At 37.6% G+C, this 24,191-nt stretch overlaps 5 protein-coding genes and 1 pseudogene across 8 annotated transcripts; 2 read left to right on the top strand and 4 right to left on the bottom strand.

Moving 5' to 3' along the window:
• The first annotated feature begins 71 nt into the window (after nucleotides 1-71).
• Nucleotides 72-2,446, top strand: LOC125575669 (annotated as a pseudogene).
• Nucleotides 2,417-5,042, bottom strand: LOC125591267 (cyclin-dependent kinase D-3). Its single transcript, XM_048765165.1, has 7 exons — nucleotides 4,689-5,042; nucleotides 4,220-4,518; nucleotides 4,037-4,145; nucleotides 3,553-3,678; nucleotides 3,164-3,399; nucleotides 2,822-3,079; nucleotides 2,417-2,726 (listed from the first exon to the last, which is right to left on the bottom strand). Exons 1-7 carry the CDS (start codon nucleotides 4,782-4,784, stop codon nucleotides 2,681-2,683), a joined length of 1,170 nt encoding a protein of 389 aa, XP_048621122.1. The 5' UTR covers nucleotides 4,785-5,042; the 3' UTR covers nucleotides 2,417-2,680.
• Nucleotides 5,043-5,313: 271 nt separating this feature from the next.
• LOC106369044 (eukaryotic peptide chain release factor GTP-binding subunit ERF3A) lies at nucleotides 5,314-10,389 on the bottom strand. Of its 2 annotated transcripts, XM_013809142.3 has the most exons (20): nucleotides 10,229-10,389; nucleotides 9,565-9,606; nucleotides 9,411-9,485; nucleotides 9,183-9,233; nucleotides 9,019-9,072; nucleotides 8,816-8,920; nucleotides 8,516-8,627; nucleotides 8,382-8,427; nucleotides 8,163-8,234; nucleotides 8,005-8,067; nucleotides 7,754-7,908; nucleotides 7,609-7,673; nucleotides 7,373-7,523; nucleotides 6,976-7,081; nucleotides 6,759-6,894; nucleotides 6,598-6,662; nucleotides 6,314-6,478; nucleotides 5,896-5,968; nucleotides 5,735-5,802; nucleotides 5,314-5,640 (listed from the first exon to the last, which is right to left on the bottom strand). In XM_013809142.3, the coding sequence occupies exons 1-19, from the start codon at nucleotides 10,230-10,232 to the stop codon at nucleotides 5,756-5,758; spliced, it is 1,587 nt and encodes a 528-aa protein (XP_013664596.2). In that variant the 5' UTR covers nucleotides 10,233-10,389; the 3' UTR covers nucleotides 5,314-5,640; nucleotides 5,735-5,755. The 2 variants fall into 2 exon arrangements, with proteins under 2 accessions (XP_013664596.2, XP_022547106.2); XM_022691385.2 differs by lacking the exon at nucleotides 9,565-9,606 and having other exon boundaries at nucleotides 10,229-10,320.
• Nucleotides 10,390-10,792: 403 nt separating this feature from the next.
• On the top strand, nucleotides 10,793-12,520 carry LOC106369045 (guanine nucleotide-binding protein subunit beta-like protein). The gene is made up of 2 exons (XM_013809143.3): nucleotides 10,793-11,784; nucleotides 12,215-12,520. Exons 1-2 carry the CDS (start codon nucleotides 10,903-10,905, stop codon nucleotides 12,314-12,316), a joined length of 984 nt encoding a protein of 327 aa, XP_013664597.2. The 5' UTR covers nucleotides 10,793-10,902; the 3' UTR covers nucleotides 12,317-12,520.
• A 4,434-nt stretch (nucleotides 12,521-16,954) lies between these two features.
• LOC125574959 (protein MOTHER of FT and TFL1) lies at nucleotides 16,955-19,011 on the bottom strand. 2 transcript variants are annotated; one of them, XM_048765164.1, is made up of 4 exons: nucleotides 18,708-19,011; nucleotides 18,221-18,282; nucleotides 18,053-18,093; nucleotides 16,955-17,395 (listed from the first exon to the last, which is right to left on the bottom strand). In XM_048765164.1, exons 1-4 carry the CDS (start codon nucleotides 18,900-18,902, stop codon nucleotides 17,172-17,174), a joined length of 522 nt encoding a protein of 173 aa, XP_048621121.1. In that variant the 5' UTR covers nucleotides 18,903-19,011; the 3' UTR covers nucleotides 16,955-17,171. The 2 variants fall into 2 exon arrangements, with proteins under 2 accessions (XP_048621121.1, XP_022547105.1); XM_022691384.2 differs by having other exon boundaries at nucleotides 18,747-18,999.
• Nucleotides 19,012-20,856: 1,845 nt separating this feature from the next.
• On the bottom strand, nucleotides 20,857-24,116 carry LOC111213700 (mitogen-activated protein kinase 8). 2 transcript variants are annotated; one of them, XM_048765162.1, is made up of 11 exons: nucleotides 23,668-24,116; nucleotides 22,934-23,342; nucleotides 22,731-22,858; nucleotides 22,594-22,653; nucleotides 22,332-22,481; nucleotides 22,087-22,242; nucleotides 21,872-22,009; nucleotides 21,713-21,786; nucleotides 21,514-21,633; nucleotides 21,245-21,443; nucleotides 20,857-21,147 (listed from the first exon to the last, which is right to left on the bottom strand). In XM_048765162.1, exons 1-11 carry the CDS (start codon nucleotides 23,902-23,904, stop codon nucleotides 21,070-21,072), a joined length of 1,749 nt encoding a protein of 582 aa, XP_048621119.1. In that variant the 5' UTR covers nucleotides 23,905-24,116; the 3' UTR covers nucleotides 20,857-21,069. The 2 variants fall into 2 exon arrangements, with proteins under 2 accessions (XP_048621119.1, XP_048621120.1); XM_048765163.1 differs by having other exon boundaries at nucleotides 22,934-23,333; nucleotides 23,668-24,090.
• Between the last annotated feature and the right edge of the window lie 75 nt (nucleotides 24,117-24,191).

The following is a 24,191-nucleotide window of genomic DNA, read 5'->3' as shown; positions in this document are numbered from 1 at the left end:
TAAAATTCTCAAAATCTGGAGAAGTTTTTGAAACAAGACAGTATGATAAGTTGTTTGCTTCTTCATGACACTCATCAGTTTGAGTTTTGCCTCAATATAGCTTATTCAAGAAGTTATATCAATTGTTGTACTATCTGAATCATCATCACAAGATGGAGAGAAAATATCTAGGGTAGACCCAGCATGCAGTGTTCATTGTAGACTTTATGGAAGAAAAAAAAAGTGGCCCTTGGTCTAATAAATGTTCATAGAAGACGACGGTTTACCTACACAGAGTAGTCAACACACGCTAGCACCACCAGATCGTCCCATGCATATATTTATTATTTTTCCACATGTCACGAACACAGACTCCAAAGTCTTGGATCACATAGGCAAGACACAGTACATGGTCTAGGGTAAAGCTAAGGGTACAGAATCTGACTTCACTGAATGTATAAAGATATAACTTGTTGCACACGACAGTGTGATCTGTGTTTTTTTTGGAACATATGAACAAAACTGACTGGCTAAAACATCACCTCACTAAATTCTCAAACCGGGAAATTTTAGTAACAAGACAATATAACGAGTTGTTTGCTGCTTCATGACACTCATCACTTTTGAGTTTTGCCTCAAAATAGCCAATTCAAGAAGAGTTATACCAACTGTAGTACTATCTGAATAAGAGTTGATTTAAAAATGTGGGCCTTGGTCTAATAATTGCTCACAGAAGACGACGAGTATGCGCCGCTTTGATCACAAATGAAAGCCAATCAACACACGCTATCACCACCACATCTGTACCATTTGAATATAATTATCTTTCCACATTTCACATACACACACTCTCTACTCTTGGATCACATAGGCAACAAACAGTTTCACTATTGTCATTGGATTCCATGGAGACCAAAGAGAGTAAGAGTATCCCTCTCCTCAAACCTATAAGATGGGACCTTTCAATCTTTCTCACAGGTAACTGTTATTCTTCTCCTGAATCGTCAGTTTAGTCTGGAAGGTAGGAACTAGGATACTTGACTTTTCTCTTTGAGTTGTAGTAACAGACGGTTCTGAATCAGGGTTGTTGTAGCGCCAATGACGAGACAGAGAGCGTATGGTTACATAGCTCAGCCTCACGCCAAGTTATATTACACTCAAAGAACAACACCTGGTGGTTTTCTTATTTCTGAATCTTGTGCAATGTCCCACACAACAAAGGGGTATATATACATATATTAAAACTGCTTTGGATCAATCCTCATCACTTACATCTTGTCGAAGTCCACCAACACCATCACCTCTGTTTGTGAAGCTATCCGGATATACCTGGAATATGGACCAGAGAGCAAGTGGAAGCATGGAAGCCCATCGTAGATGCGGTTCATGCCAAAGGTGGCATCTTCTTCTGTCAGATTTGGCACGGTGGCAGGGTCTTTCATCAAGGTTTACCATTTGGAATGAAACACATAATGTTTTCAGTCCTTGCTTTGTATATTTATTATTTGCCTCCATTCTTTAGACCAGCCAAATGGGGAAGCTCCTGTCTCCTCTACAGACAAGCCATTGACGTGTAATAACATCTATGGAGGGCAGTTTACTCCTCCAAGACGGTTAAGTACCAAAGAGATCCCTGCCATTGTCAATGACTTTAGAATTGCTGCAAGAAATGCAATGGAAGCTGGTAAGAAAAGTCTTTTTCCCCTTTGGATGTACGATGATGTTAGCTGAACATGACACTTGTGGTAATCATAGGCTTTGATGGGGTGGAGATTCACGGTGCACATGGTTACCTCATCGACCAGTTTCTGAAAGATAAAGTAAATGACAGAACTGACCAATACGGTGGGTCACTGGAGAACCGCTGCAGATTCGCTGTGGAAGTAATAGAAGCAGTGGTGAAAGAGATTGGTTCAGATCGTGTGGGAATCAGACTCTCACCATTTGCAGACTACATGGAGTCAGGAGATACGAACCCTGAGGCATTAGGACTCTACATGGTGCAAGAAATGAACAAGCATGGGGTCCTTTACTGTCACATGGTTGAACCTAGAATGAAACTCCTTGAAGATGTGTTTGAATGCACTGAGTCGCTTACGCCAATGAGAAATGCCTTCAAAGGAACGTTCATAGTAGCTGGAGGTTACTCTAGAGAAGATGGGAACGAGGTGGTGGAAGAGGGAGGAGCTGATCTGGTGGGTTATGGACGGACGTTCTTGGCTAATCCTGATCTGCCAAGGAGATTCGAACTCAATGCACCGTTGAACAAGTATGACAGATCAACGTTCTATACTTCTGATCCTATCGTGGGTTACACTGACTACCCTTTTCTTGACAACACAGACACATCTGCTTCATGTTGATGCCACTTGCTCTAATTTTTTTTTTTTTTTTTTCCACTTACAACTAATTAATAAAACCTTTTTGAGGTGAAGAAGATAAAACACTTGCACGTTTGATTATTGAACTGAGAACTCTTTCTGGTGCAAAAGATGCCCAGAGGGAAAAGTGGAGAGCTTTATATTCATATAGTACATGATTATTAGTTTACAATCAATAAAGCAAATAAGACAAATACAATTAAGTAACATTGTGAAATTAAAGGAGGGACAAAGGAATAAATCGCCACTTACACCAGCGGTAGTAAAAATGACAATCTAACAGTGTTGTAAACTGAATATAAGAGAAAAGAACATTACTATTAGAAATCAAGATCGAGCTTCCTCTTCAGATGAGATCTATCGGCACTACAAAATGAACAACAAGAAGAAGCTTTTAAAACACATTCAATCTTGAGCCTGCAAAAACAACTAATCAAAGTAGATTGCTCTATTTGTTGTACCTGGTGATGGTTGGTCGGTTAGAAGGCCGCTCAGCGAGGACGGTAAAATCTAATGACATGGGTGCTTGTTGATCCTTGTCAACGTGAGACTTCATACCATCAACCCTCCCACGCTCAGGCATTACTCTTCTAATCTTACGTGGTGGTGATACCACTTTAATAGCCTCATGTTTACCGTAAGAGGCTTTAGATTCCTGCTTTCGAAGTGGCTTTGGGAGTTTAGCAGGGTCAGTAGGAGAAGGTGCAGAAGTAAAGTACCTAAAAATATGAAAGCAAAGTTGTGGTGAAAACAGAACTATATATGTACCTTCTGTCTATAAATATGTGGTGAGCTTTAGGCACCTGTGTTCTAGAGCCTGCTTAACAGAAATTCTAGCCTTTGGGTCATATGTAAACATCTTGGATAACAAGTCGAGAGCATCTTCACTAACTGATGGGAACAAAGAACGTAGAGAAGGTGCAGGGACAAATTGATACTCCACGTAATCAGGAAGTTTTTTCACGTCAGGCCATTGATCCGCTTTTGGTGTCCCAAAGGCAGCAAATATTTTGCTTAATTGATCGATATCACTGTTTCCCTGTGACGAAAGGAAGACTGAATATGTAAGCATACATAACAAACAATGCTTAAGAAGTATTAAGTAGACTGACTGAGAGTATAAGATCCAACGAAATGAAGATTGGACTAAGCTAAGTTTTAACCATGAGGAGTTGAGTGAAGATTATTGAACCTGGAGAAATGGTCTGCGTAGCAGAATTTCAGCAAATACGCAGCCAGCAGCCCAAACATCAACTGCAGCACCATATTGTTTTGCACCAAACAAAAGTTCTGGCGCTCTGTACCATCTAGCAAACACCTGCGCATTATCAGATATATATATATGAAAACAAGTAGAAAACAACAAGAAATAAGGTGCACCGCACATATATTGTAATCATAAGCTCAGGGTCTTGTTAATGGCACAATTTCTAATACAGAGATGAGATAACAACTGCTACATCATGTATTTTGAGTTGAGACTGTTTAATACATGCACATGTTGCATTGTCGATAGGCGATAATTATTTCATCAATTACGAAATTAATATACAACAAAACTTCACTGTTGACACAGCACAGCTACTTTAATGAATTCAGATATGAGATTCATTTTCTACAAGTCATTGTTAAATTCTGCAAGCAACAAATAAAATGACAATGCGGAGCAACCATACCTGATGGGTAAACTTACGATCAGGAGTACCAAATATACGTGCTAATCCAAAATCTGCAAGTTTCAGCTGTCCATCAGGTCCTATCAACAAGTTATTTGGCTTCATATCCCTGAAGTCAAACAATACACAATCAGCGCTAAACCTAACAGCATTAGATATAGTCCAAAGAAAGTTGTCAAGTACCTGTGCAAAACCCATTTCTCGTGGCAATAAGCAAGTCCTTTAAGTGTCATCAGGAGGTAAGATTTGATGTCGGCAGGTGAGAGGAACACGTTTGAATCGCGAATGACTCCTTCGAGGTCAGTCTCCATGAACTCAAACACAAGGTGCAAGTTCTCTTTGTGAGGAAACGCATCGATCAAGAGAATGATATGCGGATGCTTTAGCTCTTTGAGCATTTTGATTTCCCTGAGAGCCGTAATGTTTACACCTTCCTTGTGTTTACCAAGCCTTATCTTCTTGATTGCTACAGTTTCTCCTGTCTGCAATCGAAAAAAAACAAAATCAAATGACAAAGTTTATAACTTGCGAGTCTAATTAACAATCAAAACTAAACCCTTTTCGATTCGAACCCAAAGCATACAAACCATGCAAAGATATAGAGTATACGCGGCAGATCCTAAACCCTAATTTCGTGGAAGAAACCAATCACCTTAGTATCAGTGGCCTTGAAGACGACGCCGTAAGTACCTTGCCCGAGAACCTCTTGCTTGAGATACCTATCAGCTACTTTCTTCGGCTGCTCCATTTATCGTATTCGGGGTACTGTAAACACACACACCACACTACAGCCGATAATCTTTCTTCTTGTTCACGTTGGTTATCCTTCTCTACAACTCTATTGCTTTTCGAATCTGAAATTTTCGACGACTAAGAAGGATTTAGGGTTCCCACGTTGAGAGCTCCTCCGTCTCCGGAGGAAAAAGTAGCCGTTGGCGCGTCGGTAAGTCGAGGGAACAAAAGAAAAGAGAAAAGGAAAACTCTCTCTAGCTGGAAAAGTGGGTGAGTGCGCTTATACTAGAAGTAGATGATAAAGGTAATTGACTAATCGACACTCTAAACGATGACGTTTTGTTCGAGACAAAACACAATTTACTGGACCCGGTTCAAGTCAATCAAACCAAATGCCGATGCATTTTAGCACCGCAACATAAAACCACCCGGTTTTTACAGCAGCGAATTGCGAGTGACTTTTATACATTTTACAAGTTGAAGTGAGCTTGTTTTAAATTCACATTATACCAATGAGCTGCATCGGCCATGTCGCATGAAGCAAGAACACGAAGAAACAAGGTACTTGCGTTTAAGGAACAAATAGTGTTTCCTCAAAACTAATTAAACAGCAAACTCCAAAAAAAGACGAAATACAGACTCGGCTAAAAAGGGTAGTGATTGTAAATTTAGCAACAAAAATCTCTCACTCATGTTCATCATAATACTTTTTTTTTAGCTTTTAAATTTTCAGAAAACGATCTCAGGTTACAACTCTAAATTGGCCACCATAGGGAGATGGAACTAAGGTTTTGAGTTTAGGGAACTCAGATTCACTTCAAGAAGCTTTTTTCCTAATTCCACCACTTTGTGCAACCCGTAAGCTCCGTTTCCTGCAATTCAAAGAACCAGAAACCAGTTCAGATTGGATGTTTCTTCAATTTTATGGTATTCAAATTTACTGAAATCGTAAAACTAGCAAGTCACCTTTTCCTCACAAAATTTGGATCAAGCGCTTGAGAGCGCAGTCACTTTTCCCACCGCAACTGTTTTCCCTGTTGTGACACCAAATAGAATTTGTAAATCATGCACATAAACTAAGATGTAATATGAGTGGTCACATTATGCATTGCACTTGATATTTTTACCTTCAGTTCGTAGAGTGAATCTTCCAAGCTGAGGGAAATCTGAGAATTTTTCAACACAGATTGAATTGGTAACCTGCAGAGATACAGCAACGGACAGCAGAGATTAGGATTAGAAAGACTGGCAACAACTTGCTAAAGATGTTGAAACTGAAATCTCGTGTGGATTCCCTCCATGTTTCTGCTAAGCTTTGTAACAACCGTATTAGTTACAGTCCATCTAGTGGCGAAACGACTGAGAACATTTTATCAGTCTTGTCGCAAGAAGAATACTACACATATACATCCAAAACATTGCACCAAGTTCGAGATGAAATAATATTTCAGGCTTTTTCTTTGACTGAAGTAGAAACGTAAACCATAACTTGGATGAAACTTATCGCTATGAATAAAAGTTTCAAGGAAAGAAAAGGAACTGGACCTGTATACGGCAGATAACAGCAGCACCATTCTTCACAAACAGAATTTTCTTTTTCATGGGTTTCCTCGTCTTCACATCAATTTGGCTTATCAATTCGATGATCTCACATTCCTCAACCACAGCATGAATGTGGAGAATAGCCTTGTAACCAGCTGTAAAAATAGCCTACATGCGCAGAAAAATCGAAGACGGGATCAAATTTCTGAATATATATGCAAGAAAGAAACACTATTCAGAAAAGATATACTCAAAAGTTGTCATTTCAAGAGGAAACATATGCTTACGTTGTCAAGCAGCTCGAGGATTTGTAATTGGGCAACGAACTCAGTAACGGCAGGTACAGGCTTTACTGCAACAGAAAACAAAGAATACTCCAGATTAGTCAACTATGACAAAAGAATACTCCAGATATCAACAAAATATACGTGAAAATCATGATACTCACCCGCGCTGGATAAAACAAAACCTGAAAGGATATCCTCGTCCTCAATGCCAGTTATACGGACTCTCAAATTCTCACCCGGTCCAGCACGCTTAACTTTATCTTCATCACAATATATTGCAACAACTTTCACGGGTTCCTACATTGATTCGTGTAAGTTATTAGGACGACAATGAGCTGGCAATTAAATATGAAATGCGCGAAAACATTTGGAAAGTACCTTATTTGGCATAATGACCAAGGAATCACCCTCCCGAATGCTGCCCGATTCTACTTTTCCCATAACAACAGTCCCCATGTCTTTGAATTTATCAATGATGGGCATCCTATACAATTCATAAGATCAATTATGAGTTAACACGGCCTGCAACATACAAGGATAACTTTACAGAAAATAGTTCTCCTTTCAGTTAAGAGAATGAGAAATGTATTATAGACACGATAAAACATATGCCAAGGTTGGGAGTGGTGCAAAAAACAATGCACATGGATGTTAGTGCCCATAAGCAACATGAACACACGAGTCATGGATTTCATGAATGCATCAACCAATATTTAATAACAACGAACAAACCTGATTGAAAAAGAATAAGAAACAGGGACAGTAAAAAGTTCACCTGAATGGGCCGTTAGGATCTCGTGGCGGAACTTCAATTGAATTCAAGACTTCAAAAAAGCTAGGGCCACTGAACCAAGGACAAACTTTTGGATCCATCCTCTTGTCCATATTAAACCCCATTAGACCAGATATAGGCAAGAAGACAACATCTTCACAGCAAAGGAATAAGAGAACAAATTAAACGTGCAATTAAACCATATAGTTAATCTGGAACGTTTATATTTCACTGCATACCTTTCTTTGTGTTGTAGCCAGAGGATTTAAGAAATGGTACCATTTTTTGTTCTATTTCATCGTACCTGTAGAAGAGTACATACGCCGATGAATGGAAGTAGATACGAAAAACAGTAACATGAACTAGAAAGGTTAATGCACATACCTCTCTTTCGACCAGTTCACAGTTGGATCGTCCATTTTGTTCACAACGACAACCAGTTTCGACACACCCAATGTTTTTGCCAGTTGAACATGTTCACGCGTCTGCCCACCCCTCTCATATCCCGTCTCAAATTCACCTTTACGAGCTGAAATCACCTACAACAGAGGGACCAGGACAAGGAAATTAATAAGCTTCAAACCAAAGACGCATGCTACAGTTAAGAATCAGACCAAATTAACATAATAACTAACCAGTACACCAATGTCCGCTTGAGATGCTCCGCTGATCATATTTGGTACATAACTCTTGTGACCCTACAAGTTCAATAAAAGGTGCAAGAGGATTAGAACAAAATACTCTCATGAAAGACAAATGAACAAAAATCTATTGTTTTAAGTTGGTCTCATACCGGAGCATCCAAAATGGTAAATCTCGTGCTCGCAGTTTCAAAATGAGCCCTTCCAACTTCAACTGTTTTGCCCTGTTCAGTGTAGCAAGTAAGTCATAACAGTTAGCTAAGTTAAATTCAACCATAAACATTGCTGGAAATTCTACAGACACGTGAACTCTATCATCTCTGACACATTTATAGCACACAAAGAAACATAAATAAAAAATCAGGAAATACCTTCGCCCTCTCTTCTTCATTTGTATCCATTATATAAGCCATATACCTAGCATAGAGGACGATAACAAGTTTATTAAAAAAAAAAATAGAACAAAAGAATTCCTTATCATTTCAAATTAATCAGAACCACCCACCAGCTTTCTCTACTTTTTTCTTTTGCTTCCTTTTCATACTTTTGGATTTGTCGGTCGTCCACCTGACCGCTAAGGAAGAGAATTTGTCCTCCAATTGTAGACTTTCCAGCATCTACAATTGAAAAGGTGACCATGTAAAGATTAAATCAAGAAGCTTAAAACACACCGACTAAAAGCTCACGATCCTAATTTCAAGAATGTGTTACATACGCTTTTAAGCCCTGAGTCTTAACAAAACTGCAGATGATTTATCTATTATGAAAGTAGAGCTGATGAAAAGAAATCAACAAGTAGCCATACCAACATGCCCGATGAACACCACGTTCAAGTGTCTTTTCTTGTTTGCTTCTGCCTCTTCTTCAGCTTCCTCTTTGGCAGCCTTCTCCTGGGCTGCCTTCTCTTTAGCTGAATGGATTAAATATACGAAAGAGATAAATAAATCTTCAACCAGACAACATGAACATCAAAAGATGAGAAGACTGTAGAATGAGAGATCTAAGAACCTTTCGCAGGGTTATGCACTGCATGGTGCACTTCTTGATCATGATCCTCGGAAGCTGAAACCACCAATGACCAGCAAAAATAAATAAAACCCGCCAAACTCAGGTAAATTAAACTAACTGTTAAGAAAAATGAGATAGAAAGAGAACATAAAAGATCTAGGAACCTTGTTGCTCATCAGGAACCGGTGCTGACTCTTCCACCTTGTCCTTCAGGTCTACAAAGCAAAGGATGATACCTAGTATTAGAATCAGTGTTCGATCTCATGATAGTATAACCCTCCCTCAACAACTAGTTAATGTCTTACGCATCTAATAAACGACCCACAGATAGCCAAATTTAAACAATGTAACAAAGAAAGTATAAACAATAAAAATGTCATGCTACAATGAACCTTCTTCTGATGTATCCAATTTCTCAACTTCATCTGAGTTATGAGCTTCCGGGATAACAACTCCGTTGTTTTCTTCTGCACATATCAACACCAACATTTAGCACCAATGCGAAACAATAAAAAGATTATAAAGCTTGTCATCTACAGGAATAACCTGCCGAATCAAGCTGTAATGCGCGGATGTCAGCCTCAAGATCTACATATAGTTGAGAAAAAGATATAAGACAGGGGAAAGTTGAAAACAGAAAGAAAAAAAGTCCCAAACGTTACCACAAAACAATGATTTTATTGGAAATGGAATTAGTAACAGTATTATGGGGAACATACAGCATACTTGTCAAGCAAAAATTCAACAATTACACAAAAAGAACTAATAACCAATCAGCTTTCACATAAAAGGAGGGTTACTCTCGTGAATCGATGTTAGATACAATCCACAACGTCACCAACCAAGAGAACAAAGTTACTGAGAGCTAGAAGTTAGTATACAGTTAACCAATAACATAATCCGAACCCTAATGCCACAACACTCGATAGATCCATCGCTAAATTCACTCAAGTTACAGATAGATTTTGCTAAACAACTAAAACCCCTAAATCCGATTACTAATTCTCACACGGATAAGTCTCCTTCCGATTTCAGATCAATTACCAGAGCAAACGAATCCACAGACTCTAAAAACCATTGGTAGGTACGCAGTTGGAAACAAGTACACTCAAGATATAGATAAGATCAGATCCGCCGTAAGCAGGCGATAACAGACGAGAATCAAAATAACGGAAAAAAAGCGAGGAGAAAGAGAGCTCGGAAAGCCTACCCATGGTTGATGCTGGGATGAACGAAAGGGAAAGCTCTCTCTCTCTCAAGCTCTGTCTAGGTTTTATCGCGAGAAGAAGAAGAAGAAGAAGAAGAAGAAGAAGCGCGTCACGGGATCCACCAAATGAAAACCACTGCCGCTTCTAAAGAGGCTGTAACTTTTGCCCACTTAAGCCCGTTATAAAGGCCCACTTAATAAGATGGCTCAAGTCCATAATTGGGAAAAAATGTTAGTAAATTCAGAAAATATTTTCGGTAGAGTTTGTACCAACACAAATACACATATTCACCTATGTGTAATCAATCAAACAGATAGAATTTTGTTTGTGATTTAAGTTTTTTCTTTGTAACACACCAATATATATATATATTTTTTTGAAACATAACACACCAATATTATCTTTAGAATATAATAATAATAATTTCTTTCAGGTTTACAAAGTTGAATGCAAAACACAGGTAGCAATATGTAAATTTTTAACACCAAGTAAAACCAAAAAGCCCATTTACGTAAGACCCATTATTACACTTTATAATCAAAGCCCATGAAATGTAACCCTAATTCATTTTGTTGTCTCTCTCATATAAACTGAATCTTACGTCTTGACGCCATTTCGTCTGTATCTCCGCCTCCCCGAGAAACTGATAACCCCAAGCTTCACACGCACTTCGACAATGGCGGAAGGACTCGTCCTGAAGGGCACCATGCGTGCGCACACCGACATGGTGACCGCAATCGCCACCCCCATCGACAACTCCGACACCATCGTCTCAGCCTCCCGCGACAAATCCATCATCGTTTGGAAACTCACCAAGGACGACAAATCCTACGGCGTAGCTCAGAGGCGCCTCACCGGCCATTCCCACTTTGTCGAGGACGTCGTCCTCTCCTCCGACGGCCAATTCGCGCTTTCCGGAAGCTGGGACGGCGAGCTTCGCCTCTGGGACCTCGCCGCCGGCGTCTCGACTCGCCGATTCGTCGGACACACCAAAGACGTCCTCTCCGTGGCCTTCTCGCTCGACAACCGTCAGATCGTGTCGGCCTCCCGTGACCGCACGATCAAGCTGTGGAACACTCTGGGGGAGTGCAAGTACACTATCTCCGAAGGAGGTGAGGGGCACCGTGACTGGGTCAGCTGCGTTAGGTTCAGTCCCAACACGCTCCAGCCGACGATTGTGTCGGCGTCGTGGGATAAGACCGTGAAAGTTTGGAACTTGTCGAACTGTAAGCTGAGGTCGACTCTTGCTGGTCACACTGGGTATGTTAGCACTGTGGCTGTGTCGCCTGATGGTTCTCTGTGTGCTAGTGGAGGCAAAGACGGTGTCGTTTTGCTGTGGGATTTGGCTGAGGGGAAGAAGCTTTACTCTCTTGAAGCCAACTCTGTGATTCATGCTCTTTGCTTTAGCCCGAATAGGTACTGGCTTTGTGCTGCGACTGAGCAGGGTATTAAGATTTGGGATCTTGAGAGCAAGACTGTTGTTGAGGACTTGAAGGTTGATCTCAAGGCTGAGGCTGAGAAGTCTGATGGAAGTGGTACTGCTGCCACCAAAAGAAAGGTACAAAGACATACAAGTTTGATGCTTTTTGTATGGATTGATATTTCTGTAGTTGAGGTAAACTGTTGATAGAGAAGTGTTTATAGAAATGGTTCTTATGGATTGATCTATTGAAATGCAAACAAACGATGCATCCAATGGTTATGGTTGTTTTATATCCTTGTTTCTGTTCTGTAAACCTGTTTGTTTTTCATGTTGATGCTCAAATGTCTTGTCTGAATTTACCTTTATACATGTTTGCCATAGATTGCAGTATATTGTTGGCTAGTGTTTTATCAATATGTGAATGTGAATCTTGTGTATCAATCGATAGATCTGATATAGATTCTATCTATGGCAATTTTTGAATGTTTTTATGTTTTGTTAACAACTGTTTTTTTTTTCTTGCTTAGATTGAGAAACTAGACTTAAACATTTACTTTGTGGACAGGTTATTTACTGCACCAGCCTGAACTGGAGTGCGGATGGAAGCACCTTGTTCAGTGGATATACCGATGGAGTTATCAGAGTTTGGGGTATTGGCCGTTACTAGTTTATCCCATCTCTTTGCCCTGTCTCCCTCCTTGGTTGTGTTTTTTATCTATCACTCTTTTGTTTTGTCAACAAACTGAGATTTTGCAATAATGTTTTGTTTTATGTCAATTCTAGGCTTCGATCTTTTTATATTGTTTGTTGTGAGAGATCTTACTGTTTTTAAGTTGCTTCTGTTTTGTTTCAATGTTATATCTTTGATAATTTATCAAAATATCAAAATGAGGGAATAGAGTAGTCACGCTTGAATTTGTACTTTCTTAATAAGCTTGGCGTGTATGCAACAAGTACAATGTTTAAAGGTGTACAGAAAATGGTTAAAATGGAACTCTAGCAACTCGTTTCTGCCCTTAGAACTAAACATTAACATAGGTGCTCACAAGAGTAGTTCTTTCCCGTAGCTTTCTTTTCCACCAATTAGAATACAGTGAACAAGCCCTCCTGTCGTGGAGTCTGTAAGAAACCAATAGCGAACGTGAAGTTACATTCGATTTGTCCGAGCTTTGATGATTCTTGAATAAAACAAGACTGAGAATAGAGAGAAGGAAAGATATGAATCCACAGAAGATGTAGTTGCAATTCAAGGAGAGTGCGTGGATCAAAATCTATAGCCCGGAGTTTCAAAGTGAAAACAAGCTATATAGGTTCAGAGGTATAGGTTCAGAGGAGAAGAAGGCCAATAGCATTATTAATGCGGTTTCTTAGGGTAAGTTTTTAGCGTAATATAAGAAATGTCTCTTAGTTTTTAACTAAGAAAAACTAAAACGTCTTTTTTTTTGTCGACGCCCATCTTTTAAGACTAAAACGTCTCTTATATATCTTATTTAAAAGACGTTTCTTAGTTTTTCTTAGTTAAAAGTCAAGAGACGTTTTTTATATTACGCTAAAAATCCCACTCTAAGAGACCCGCATTATGATCAACAAGAAAAGCTAGTTTATTTAAGTTAGCCTAATTTTGTTGGAATTAAGCTTGTAACTGACATTTGTATTATTCTCGAGTTTTGGGTTAAAAGTTAATAATATGATATATTTTAACTTAAATCTTTATAAATAAAGTAGACTTAAGTCTCTCCACAGGCGTCCACGTCACCCTATAGGGTTCGACATTTCACGACACGTGTCGGCACTTTAAGTTGTTTGCGATTTTTGGTTTTTTTGTTGGATCTCTTAATCCATTGATATGATATGGGTTTTTATTTCTTCTGCACAGTTAGCCCAAACTTGAGCACACATGTTGGAAACCCACTTGCATTAGAGTTCCCTCTGCAGTCTTCTTCTTGTGCGCGACCTCAACGATGAAAACACACAGAAGCCTAAAGTGACGTTTCGAGCTACATAACGTCTCCACCATCCATAACTCTGTTCTTTACTCCGCGTTACCCGTAGTTAATCCACTTGAAGCAATCAATCTACCTCTTCGTATCCCACCGTAACCGGTTTCAGCTTCAGCTATAAATATGGCATCACACCTTCCTGTGATGTACAGTTCAACTCACTTATGGGAATCGACATGGTTTCGATTGATGAGAAGGTATGTCTTCTCCTCGCATGTGACGTATCTATATAATTGTTTAGAAATTTTGAATTTGGTAAATTTTGATTTTTTTTCTTTCGTATACAACCTTTTTAGCAGTTACACAGCCCACAAACCCTATACCTACAGAGTTGTTCATGATCAACTGATGTTACTTGCCAATACGAACACCCAATTATCAGGTTTGTTTCCATAACATTGCGTTCATACTGTTTTGCTTAAGTATTGTAGATATAATGCTGAGCCTAAGAATTGAGAGGCATGTAACACATGAATCATTTTATATATGTTAATTGGATTCATAGATGTAGCTTTTGTTTTTAGCATGTTCTATGATACCACGTCGTCCCTACTCTAAAGTGACACAACTGTGTACCTCAGTGTTTTTGATGCTCGCACCAACCTCCATGACAAATTGAATCCCCTACGTGTTGAGCCTAATTAAGGTCATCTTAGCCATGAACATTAGTCCAAATTAGTTGGAGGTACTCTTATTGTGATTTACACCAATGCTCTCCTTTACTTTGCTATCATGTTTACTCTTCCTGTATGCTACATAGGGCACACATTTCTCTTTTGATTAATAGTGTCTACCCAGCCAGAACTTCCTGGAAGCGTTAGACTTTCCACCGCCCTCATTTCAACTATACACTTAGCGTGCTTCAGTTCTCAATCTCTGAAATATAACATTACGCAGGATGTGTCAATGATGGCGGGTTTTCCTCAATCTCCACCAAGTATGAAGGTGTCCAGAAAATTGATTCTGTAATCACATGAAATCCAACTAATAAAAGTTTGATTAATTAGTCTTGTCTCTCTCGCTTCTAAATTGATTCTAGGATGGAGAATGAGAAATCAAGCCCTCCATGAAGAGTTTTAGAGATAAAAAAAAAGAATAGTTTGCAATAAAGATACAACCCCGCACAGCTCACGGTAATATCGCTCCTACATTTGGAAATGTGTTAGGATTTTTTTCAAATATCAACACAGCATACTGGAATTTTTTTTGTGAAACAGGATGCATCTGTTGAAGACACAGAGGCGAGAACACTGCCAACATAAATAAAGGATTTAGTCAGAACCTACACTTTTAAGTTAAAGCTGTTCGAATTCAAGTTTTCTTCTTCTAAACATCAGTTTTTAACCACAGCAAGGACCTTTGATGACAATGAACGTCAGCCCCTGCCAAACTTTGCGGAACATGTACTACCCATTGTCTATATGTGTACTCGGCTCACTCTATTTAGTTCTCCGTTTTTTGAATTGTCTATGCACAGAGAGGAACCCTGGCGCTGGAGCTGTGAACACTTAAGGCTTCTCATGGTGTGACCAGAGAAGCCTCTGAGACCAACGGTGGGATTGATGTTGCTGATGGTTGAAGGAACTGTGCAAAGCTTAACTTCTAAAGTTGTGTAGTTCTCATCACGTCTGTCCACCGCAACTACTCCCTTTGATTGAGGCTTTTTTGTATGTTTGAATAGATGCGTGTTTCTTTATTTAATACATGTTACTTTTTTTTCTTTCATTTGGTTGCCTTGAACTCGATGTAAGTTTTAATTCTAATAACTTAAATTCCAGTCAACCCTCAGCTTACAAACAACCGCCAACAAACCACCTTCATGTTATTTAACGATGGCATCAACAGAACAAACAACCGCCAACTCCACTCACCTTCACTGACGAACTTGAGAACACTTGCATCAACAAGATTCCAACTTCTACAAAACTCTTCTCGCCTTCAGCTACGAACAGTTGCTCTGTTCCTTATCTCTTATAAATCTTGCATTATAACTTATCAAGGTAAAGAAAGCCTGATATCGGTGGCTGGTTCAGAAATATTTTTTAATATGAGCATAATTGTTTTTTAAATAATAATAATAATATTTATTTAAATAAATCATATTTATAATTAAAAAATTATTTATTTATATTGCATTACATAAAATAGTAAAGTGGATCATTTGTAGCACACAAAATTATTTTATTTATATGGTTAGTATATATCTTTAGTATTTTTGTCAGAAATATAGGGGCTTTTTTTGTTGGAACCAACCAAAATAAGCTAAATACACATCAATAGATGAGTTTTCAATAAACACATAAATACAATTAGATAACTAAATAAAATGAATTCCACAATAAAAATATTAGCAAGCTAAAATATATATAAAAATAATGAGCCAAGTTATTAAATAAGTATATCAACCGAAAAAATAATATGTATCTTGAGCAAACCAATATAGAAAGCAGAATTTGAGCCAAGCCCCTAATTCTACTTAGGGTTTTCTAATTGAAATTTGGGAGTTTCGTGTTGTTGTTCTTCGGATGACACATTTGAGCTTGCTTTGTTGTTTGAATCCAATATGGAAAGCATAATCGGAGTTACAAAGAATAAATTTCAGGAAGCTTTCCTTTACATCTTACGAATAAAGATCTTACGAATAAAGATGAGCTTAACTACCTTACTTTTTGGTAAGAAATTCAGATTAGTCTATAAAATAAAATTTCAAATGCCGTTCTTTCTATATACTGTCCACATGGTACTCAACAATATAAATTTGTTCTCTAAATAAAACATCAACTTTACTATATGTTTAAATTTTAACTAAATAAAATTTGTTACAACTATCAGTTTCTACTTTTATTGAATTGATTAGTTACAACCACTTATGCTATTCCACTTTGACTAAGCAACTAAAAACAAAGCAATACACAATGGTCGCTAACCACTATGAAATGGATCGAAAAATATCATTTTCTTTCAACATATTTTTATTTTCACATTTTTAACATAATTCTTTACTAAGACCAGAAATGTAAATTTATGTGAGAATAAAACATATGAACCGGCGCTACCACTGGTAATTTACATAAACTAATATGGTGGCTGAGCGAAACTAGTTTATTTAAACAGGAAATATATCATTTTGTTCGAATTAAATTTGTAACCGACATTTATATTTCCGAATTTCGGTTCGAGAAATAATAGTATATTTTTTTTAATAAGACAGTATACTAGAATTTTCATTTTTTTTTGTTTATCCTCCCTTCTTGTTTCTTTATAATTTGATACATACTATTATTTTTTAGTTTATTTAAAGATAAATTAAAGAAAACGAAAACCATATATTATACGCAAGCCACTTAATATAACACACAAACATAAACATATTTGTATGATTGTATATGCATCTACACATATATATAGTCGAGAACCGGATGAAACAAAATATGGTTTGATATATAAACCCCATATTTCTTTCCGGTCCGGTTTTTAGGTAAAACCGGAAAAGGCTCTCTCTTTTATTTTGGTTGACATGCATCAGCGTCTGCGCGAAGCTGGCTCTTTCTGGGCGTTGAAGTAAACTGTGGCCACAGGCAAACCAAGATCAAGATGTCCAGCGAACATTCGGGTGCTGAAGTTGGCTCGCGAAGGCGGCTGCTGCACCATCATACCCACCGGTGAGTTCTGTCTGAAAAGTACAAATATGTAACGGTGAATCCCCACCGGTGGTCTCGGCTCCATATATGGCAGTATCTCCTTTCCTAAAATGAAAAACATGCAAGTATATATATCGATTTCAACGTTTCTCGTGGTACTAATAATAAAATAAAGTAATTGTCGTCCTCTATTCACTTATGTTTTGTCGTGTTTAAGGTATTTTTATGAAGACATGTGTCCGTTGTTTAGTTGATATACATCAGTGTACACGTACAGACATACATTAGATGTTGGTTTTAGAAGACACCACGTATAATTTTGGGGCATAACTTGAAACCAAGGAAAATTACATAGTTACTCTTATACCTATATATGCATGTGAGAGTCATGCATATTTGTGTTGTTGAACCAATCAATATCGTGCAATACGGGGAATCCATTTCATATCAAACCGAAAGCACGACGTTGCAAAGATAATATGTTTAAATGAATAAAATATACTAGTGTATCTGATTTTTCGATTAGATTCAAACACGTCTTCGTGGACATAGTTAACCATTATCATATATATGTTCTTAGTGGCTTTCACACCAACGTTACTTCATATCTAAGCAAGCGAGTTAAAAAAAGTGAGTTGAAAAGTGAAATTCATTTGTAAAAAAAAGTTAATTTAGAAAAATAATAATTAAGAGATTCCGGAAAATAGCGAAACAATTAAAATTCAAAAATCGAAAATTTAGTTTTGACTTTTATTTTCATACCTTTCGAGGGGTTGGTGCCTCCCGGGATATCTACGACAATCCTGAAACATAAGAAATCGTTGGATTATATAATTACAATAATAAGCATAACATATAAAAAAAATTTGTATATATATTTCTAGAAGAAAAAAAACAGAAAATATTATTGAGTGCGTCACGCGTACTCACCAGTGGACCCATTCTCTCATATTCGGCTCGCTCGGGCTAGGTGCGTCCGGGTCAGTCATCACCTGCATGCATCCAATTTTTGCATTTAAAGACGGCCAGTAAATTTTCAACTCATGCACGCATGACGCATCACTAAACGAACGAACAAATCAAGCTCGAGTAATTAAACATTACTGTAATCGAATTTTCAGCTAACCGCGATTAACTCATTTAAGCATGCACTCAAATCTCATTGAAACTTATCTATGTATATAAATACGTCAAGATATATGTCAATGTCCTTTTACAAAAAAAAAAATATATTTGAATGTACCAGAAAATATGTATGAACTATGAAGTAATTTTTGCATGTTCCTGTCACAAGAATCATGAATCATGATCATGGGGAAACATGTTACGCATGTGTGCGTAAATACAAGGATGTGTGTGTAAGAGACAATAAGATAGCACAAAAAGTGGATAGAAGTGAGAAGATTAATATGTATACGAGAGTGTAAAGCTCATTGGAGTTGCCGGAGATGCTGACTTTTGGAGGGTTGACTGCGGCGGAGGGTTTGATCTCACAGCCGTTAGTTATGTGTTTTGGGCCAAAGTAGACAGACATGTTGGCGGTGGGGATGAACATGTCCAACACATCTCCGATCACTCTTCCAACCACCAAAGGATCAACCGAAGCTGCCATCGATCCAGAGAGAGAAGTGGAGAGAATAGAGAGAGAGATTCTCTTAAAAAGAATCGTTTGTTGTGTTCAGCGCATGTCTGAATTGGGATGCACATCTATGTAATAGTTTATATAGATAATATTTATTTTATAGCAAAAAAATATATAATTAAATCATCGACAAATACAATGAATTTGAACAATGATTTACATGCAGTCCAATTTATTTTACATGTGTGTTTGCTTTTTATATGTAAAAAAATTCTTGTTTTTATTTTCATTTTTATATAAAATATATCTTGAAAGCTGTAAACCCAATTCATATATTTATATTTTAAGCAATGTGATATATGCCAAGAAAACTACACAATGCTAACAATTTATTTGACATGCGTGTTTGCTTTTTATATGTAAAAAATATATTGTTTTTATTTTCATTTTTATATAAAATATATCTTGAAAGGTGTAAACCCAGTTCAATATATTTATATTTTAATCAATGTGATATATGCCAAGAAAACTAAAATGCTATCTATTTAACGAAAAATGTTAGATTTTGATTGCATTTTTGTAACTTGTTGGTATTTTTATATATTTCAACAAAATAGCATAATATATTTTAACAAAATAGCATGATGCGTTATTTTGTCGTCAGTGGTGCAAATATTATGAGAATCCACTCGTGTCTTGTAGTTTATGGTCATGTCCAGATTCATCACTATTGTACAAACCATCAAAGCTAATGCTATATTACTCTGAAACTAACTTTATCATAAATAAACCAATGTTAAAGATGCCTTAAGTATATGTAATCCTTCATACTTAATCTAATGTTTTCAGGGAAATACACTGCAGTTTCTGACTTGGTTATAAGCGAAAGAAGAAAGAAAAGGAAAAGGTTAAAAGAAGCTTTTGGTCAGATTAGTGTAACCTATAGACCATGCATAGGCCATTTCACACTTCTTTTCATCCACAAACATGACACGTGCCGTATCTCGGTCTCAGCTGTTACCCACGATCCCTTTGGTTCGTCCTGCCACGTTACATCATTCCTGCCGTCAGTTACGAGGATCACTCCTTGCACGTGGATGATCCTCGTTGTACTCGTTGGTAAACTAGTTTCTACTGGTGGTAACTCTTACACCAACTGCCAGTAATCTACTAGTAAAAGATACTTCGTCATGGATAAGATGTAACTCTCTTGGTTTGATTTATAATAGAACAAATCATATAGGAGTAAATTGCAATTAACTGAAAGGTATGAGTATAATATCATACTACAATTGCAAGTCTCCTTTCGCTAAAACAAAGAAGACAACTCTGATGCATTTCGAAACAAATGCCATGCAACTATATAAATCAGATGAGTTTATGTATATTGATTACCCTGGTAAATACAAAAGGAAAATGTTCTGAGAGTGATATATAAAATAAATCTTTAAACGAACTGCGACTTTTTACTAACATTTATAGTCGCATAAATAAACATTTACGATCTTTAAATTTAGTATATAAAATTTACTCGAACGCGAGTCAGGCAAAACTTGTTTTCAACCGGTGAAGGTGGTATCTACACCGACAAAATTGTCGGTGTCATTTCTTACATTAATAATTCTTTACCGATGTAAAAGGTTTTCTAATTTTGTGATCAAATTAATATATACAAAAACAATAAACACAATGATCATCAAGCTTATTTAGAGTGTTTGGAATTTTATCTATGTTTTATGTTGATTTTATTCTACCAATCTGATTTTTTGAATTGGATTTAGTTTAATTTAATATAACTATTTTTGAAAAACACTTGTAGTAGCATTAGTATGTATATATAACTAATATAAAAGCAAACTGCATATATATTTTTACTTCAACTATAAAGGTTTTAATTTGATGTTTTCCTTTTTAGTATACTATTTTTTAGTTTAGTTCTGATTCCATGATGTAATTAAGCAAATTGAATCGGTTAAAACTTAAAAGCTTGAAAGAACAATTTATAGAAAAGGATAAAAGAAATTACATGGAGATAGATGTCCTTATTAAAAGTTCTCATTCTCACCTCCAAACTATTAAATACAACAAATCAAACCCAACCACGAAGATAGATGTGGAAGAAGGGAAAATAAAATATAGAAACCAATTTTTTCACCAGAAAACTTTCACCAAACGCCAAAAAAAAAACAAAAACGTTTTAAGAATTACGAAGAGAAGCAACTCTATCAGTAAGCTCCGCCACTGATTCACCATCTCCCTCCTCAGCTATGGTGTCCTGCAACACACAAGAACAGCAACAACAGTAAGTAAGCCAACTCCATCTCCATGTTCCTTTCAAGATCCTCTGTTACTCTGCTAACTAACTAACAAACCTCTTTGTCGGTTTTAGATTGGACACCGATGCATTTAGAACCGCTGATGCTCGAACTCTTCATGAGGCTACGAGCACTGTAACCTCCTCCATTGTCTGCTTCCTCAGATTCCAAAGTTGAAGCCACAGCAGCTGCTGCTCTTCTCTCAACATCACTGCTTTCTTCTGCAGTCTCACCACTCTGAGCAGGAACTCTCTCTCTACAACACACAATCACAAAGAAGCATTATGCATTCAGAGAGAAAGAGAGATTCTGTGAAAAGACATTACCTTGGCAAGGAAGCATGGTGTCTATGCATTGCAGTACTTCTTCCTCCTCCTGCCCCTGCTCCTGGTTTACCTTGATTCTCTTCAAGGTGAGCAAACTGCCTCTTGAATCGATCAACCCCACTGCGTAAACAACAGAAGAGTTCTTGGTTTCATTCTGTTTTCAGGGAATTCTAGTTCATGAGTTGTTTAATTAGCTAACCTAGGGTACATGAAGCTAAGCTGATCACCACCGCGCTTGTATTCCTCCAGCATCTGAGGATGATACTCCAATATCTACATGTTTTTTCCAAAGATAAGTGATTGTTAGATCAATGAAGAGAACAATAAGACAGAGTCAAAAGCATTTTTTTTGTGTTACCTCTCGGTAGATTAATTCTCTGACGTCATCTTTGTTCAACTTCTTTCTCTCAAAATCAAACTCAAGCTTTGAAATCGGCTGTGTTGATGGTTCACGCTCTGAGTTTGACAGACCACTGAAGTATGGATCAGCTAGTGCCTGTAAATAAGGAAAACAAAACAATAGAGTTTCAGTTTTTGTAATGGAATATAAATTAAAAGTTGCTTGTCGCTTACATCTTCAGCTGAGACACGATCTTTAGGATCAAAGGCAAGAAGGCGTTCGAGAAGGCGGAGAGCCAAAGGATCAGCTTTAGGGAACTTGTGAGAGAAAGGAACCGGCTGTTTCTTCCTCATGCTGCTTAGATATCTCCTCGCTTTTTCATTTCTTATCTGTCACATTTTCAAGATTTGCAAAAAAAAAAAACTCATTAACTAGCTCTCAAATGATGGGAATGTAACACATGTTTTGAGTGACTAACCCTTGATATGGACTCAGGCGGTGGAGTGCCAAGAAAGTCAGTCATAAGATCAAGTTGGTGCACGACGTTCTTCCCGGGAAACAAAGGCTTGCCCAATATCATTTCCGCAAAAATGCAACCAACACTCCATATATCAATCGCAGGAGTGTACTGAAAGTTAACTTAGCATTAGACGGTATGTCTTATGAAAATATAGGACCTAGATCAAGAAGTCCTTTCTTGTGATACAGAGAGGTGCAATGAATGAAAAAAAGAAACTTACTTTGGAGAAAAACGATCCACAGAGTTCAGGGGCACGGTACCACCGAGTAGCTACATAATCCTACAAACATACATAAAAGAGTGAGTTCACAAACACTCTAATGAGAAGCTCTGCTGCATTCAAATTAGATGACTCACAGTCCAAAAGATAGCAGTTGGGGCGTCGTTAAAAGAGACACGAGCGAGTCCAAAGTCACAGATCTTCAGTTTGCAATCAGCATTAGCTAGAATGTTCTTTGGTTTCAAATCCCGATGAAACACATTAGCTGAAAAAATAAACCATGTTTCAATAAAGACCATAAGGATCGAAAGAGAAGATTGTTTTAAACCAGAATCTTAACCTGCGTGAACATATTTGAGACCACGGAGCAGCTGATACAAGAAGAACTGATAATGATCAGGAGTCAGATCATCATTCGCCTTAATCACCTGATGGAGATCAGACTCCATCAGCTCAAACACAACGTAAATATCCCTGAACTCTCTACGAGAAGGAGGCAACATGATGTGCTTAATCTCCACCACATCCGGATGACGAAGCAACCTCAGCAACTTGATCTCCCTGAGAATCCTGGTAGCGTCAGAGACATGCTCAAAGACGTCGTTGATCTTCTTGATGGCAACTCTTTCGCCAGTGTGTGTGTCTAGAGCAGAGGCCACGACACCGTAGCTTCCTTTACCAACGACTTCTTGAACCTGGTACCTGTTTGCTTCTCCGTACTCCGTGAAGAAGTCCTTTTCCTGCACACCCTGAACAAACAGTAGGATCCAATCAAATGGAAACAAAACTCAGATTCATCCAGCAAACAAAACCAGTGTTCTAAAACTCGGGTCTAAATAAAAAGTTTTTTTTTTTTTTTTTTTTTTTTTTTTATAGATGTTCACAAAATTGGTCTAGACGTCTGCCTAATCAATAATCAATAAAACCCTATATAAAAGGCCTAATCAACATCTAGCTAACAATGCACAAAACTAGTGTGACAAAACATTAATAGAAGTAAATTTCAATTAAACAAGATCACAGATCAAACATTCTCAACACAACAAAAACAATCAATGATCGCCCCAAAGGTACCTTCTTTTGAGGATCCATAGGTAAGTGATGACGTTTGGGAACTTTGATAAGCTTTAGACCAGAGAAATCGAGATCTTCGGTAATGACAAGCTCAGATTGATGATCGGGATTAGAAAAAGTATCAGACTTTAGAACAATGGGCTCTTGAGGATTATTATTATTGGAAGAAGAAGAAGAAGAAGGTCGTTGAAAAAGCCAACGACGAACACCCTCGACGAGATTCCCACCACCACCCATCAACTACTAATTGAATTAGAAAACAGATTAAAGATTGGTGATTTACGGTTTTGGGTCTCCGAATTTCCTTCTCAGCCTAATGATTCTCGTCAAAATCAGCTTATTTATCGGATCGTCTCTCGGTTTTGTCCTTCGGAGTTGGTCACGACCTTCTCCCTAATTGATTGGAGAGAGAGAGAGAGAGAGAGAGGAGAAGAAGAAGAAATAATTTAGTTTTTTAATAATTTCGACGACCCGGTTTAATTTACCGGTTTATCCTAACCGGATTCGGTTTATCACTGACAGTG

Source organism: Brassica napus, chromosome C8, assembly GCF_020379485.1.
Source record: "Brassica napus cultivar Da-Ae chromosome C8, Da-Ae, whole genome shotgun sequence".
Classification (NCBI taxonomy): domain Eukaryota; kingdom Viridiplantae; phylum Streptophyta; class Magnoliopsida; order Brassicales; family Brassicaceae; genus Brassica; species Brassica napus.
This window is presented reverse-complemented; position numbering and strand designations above follow the sequence as displayed.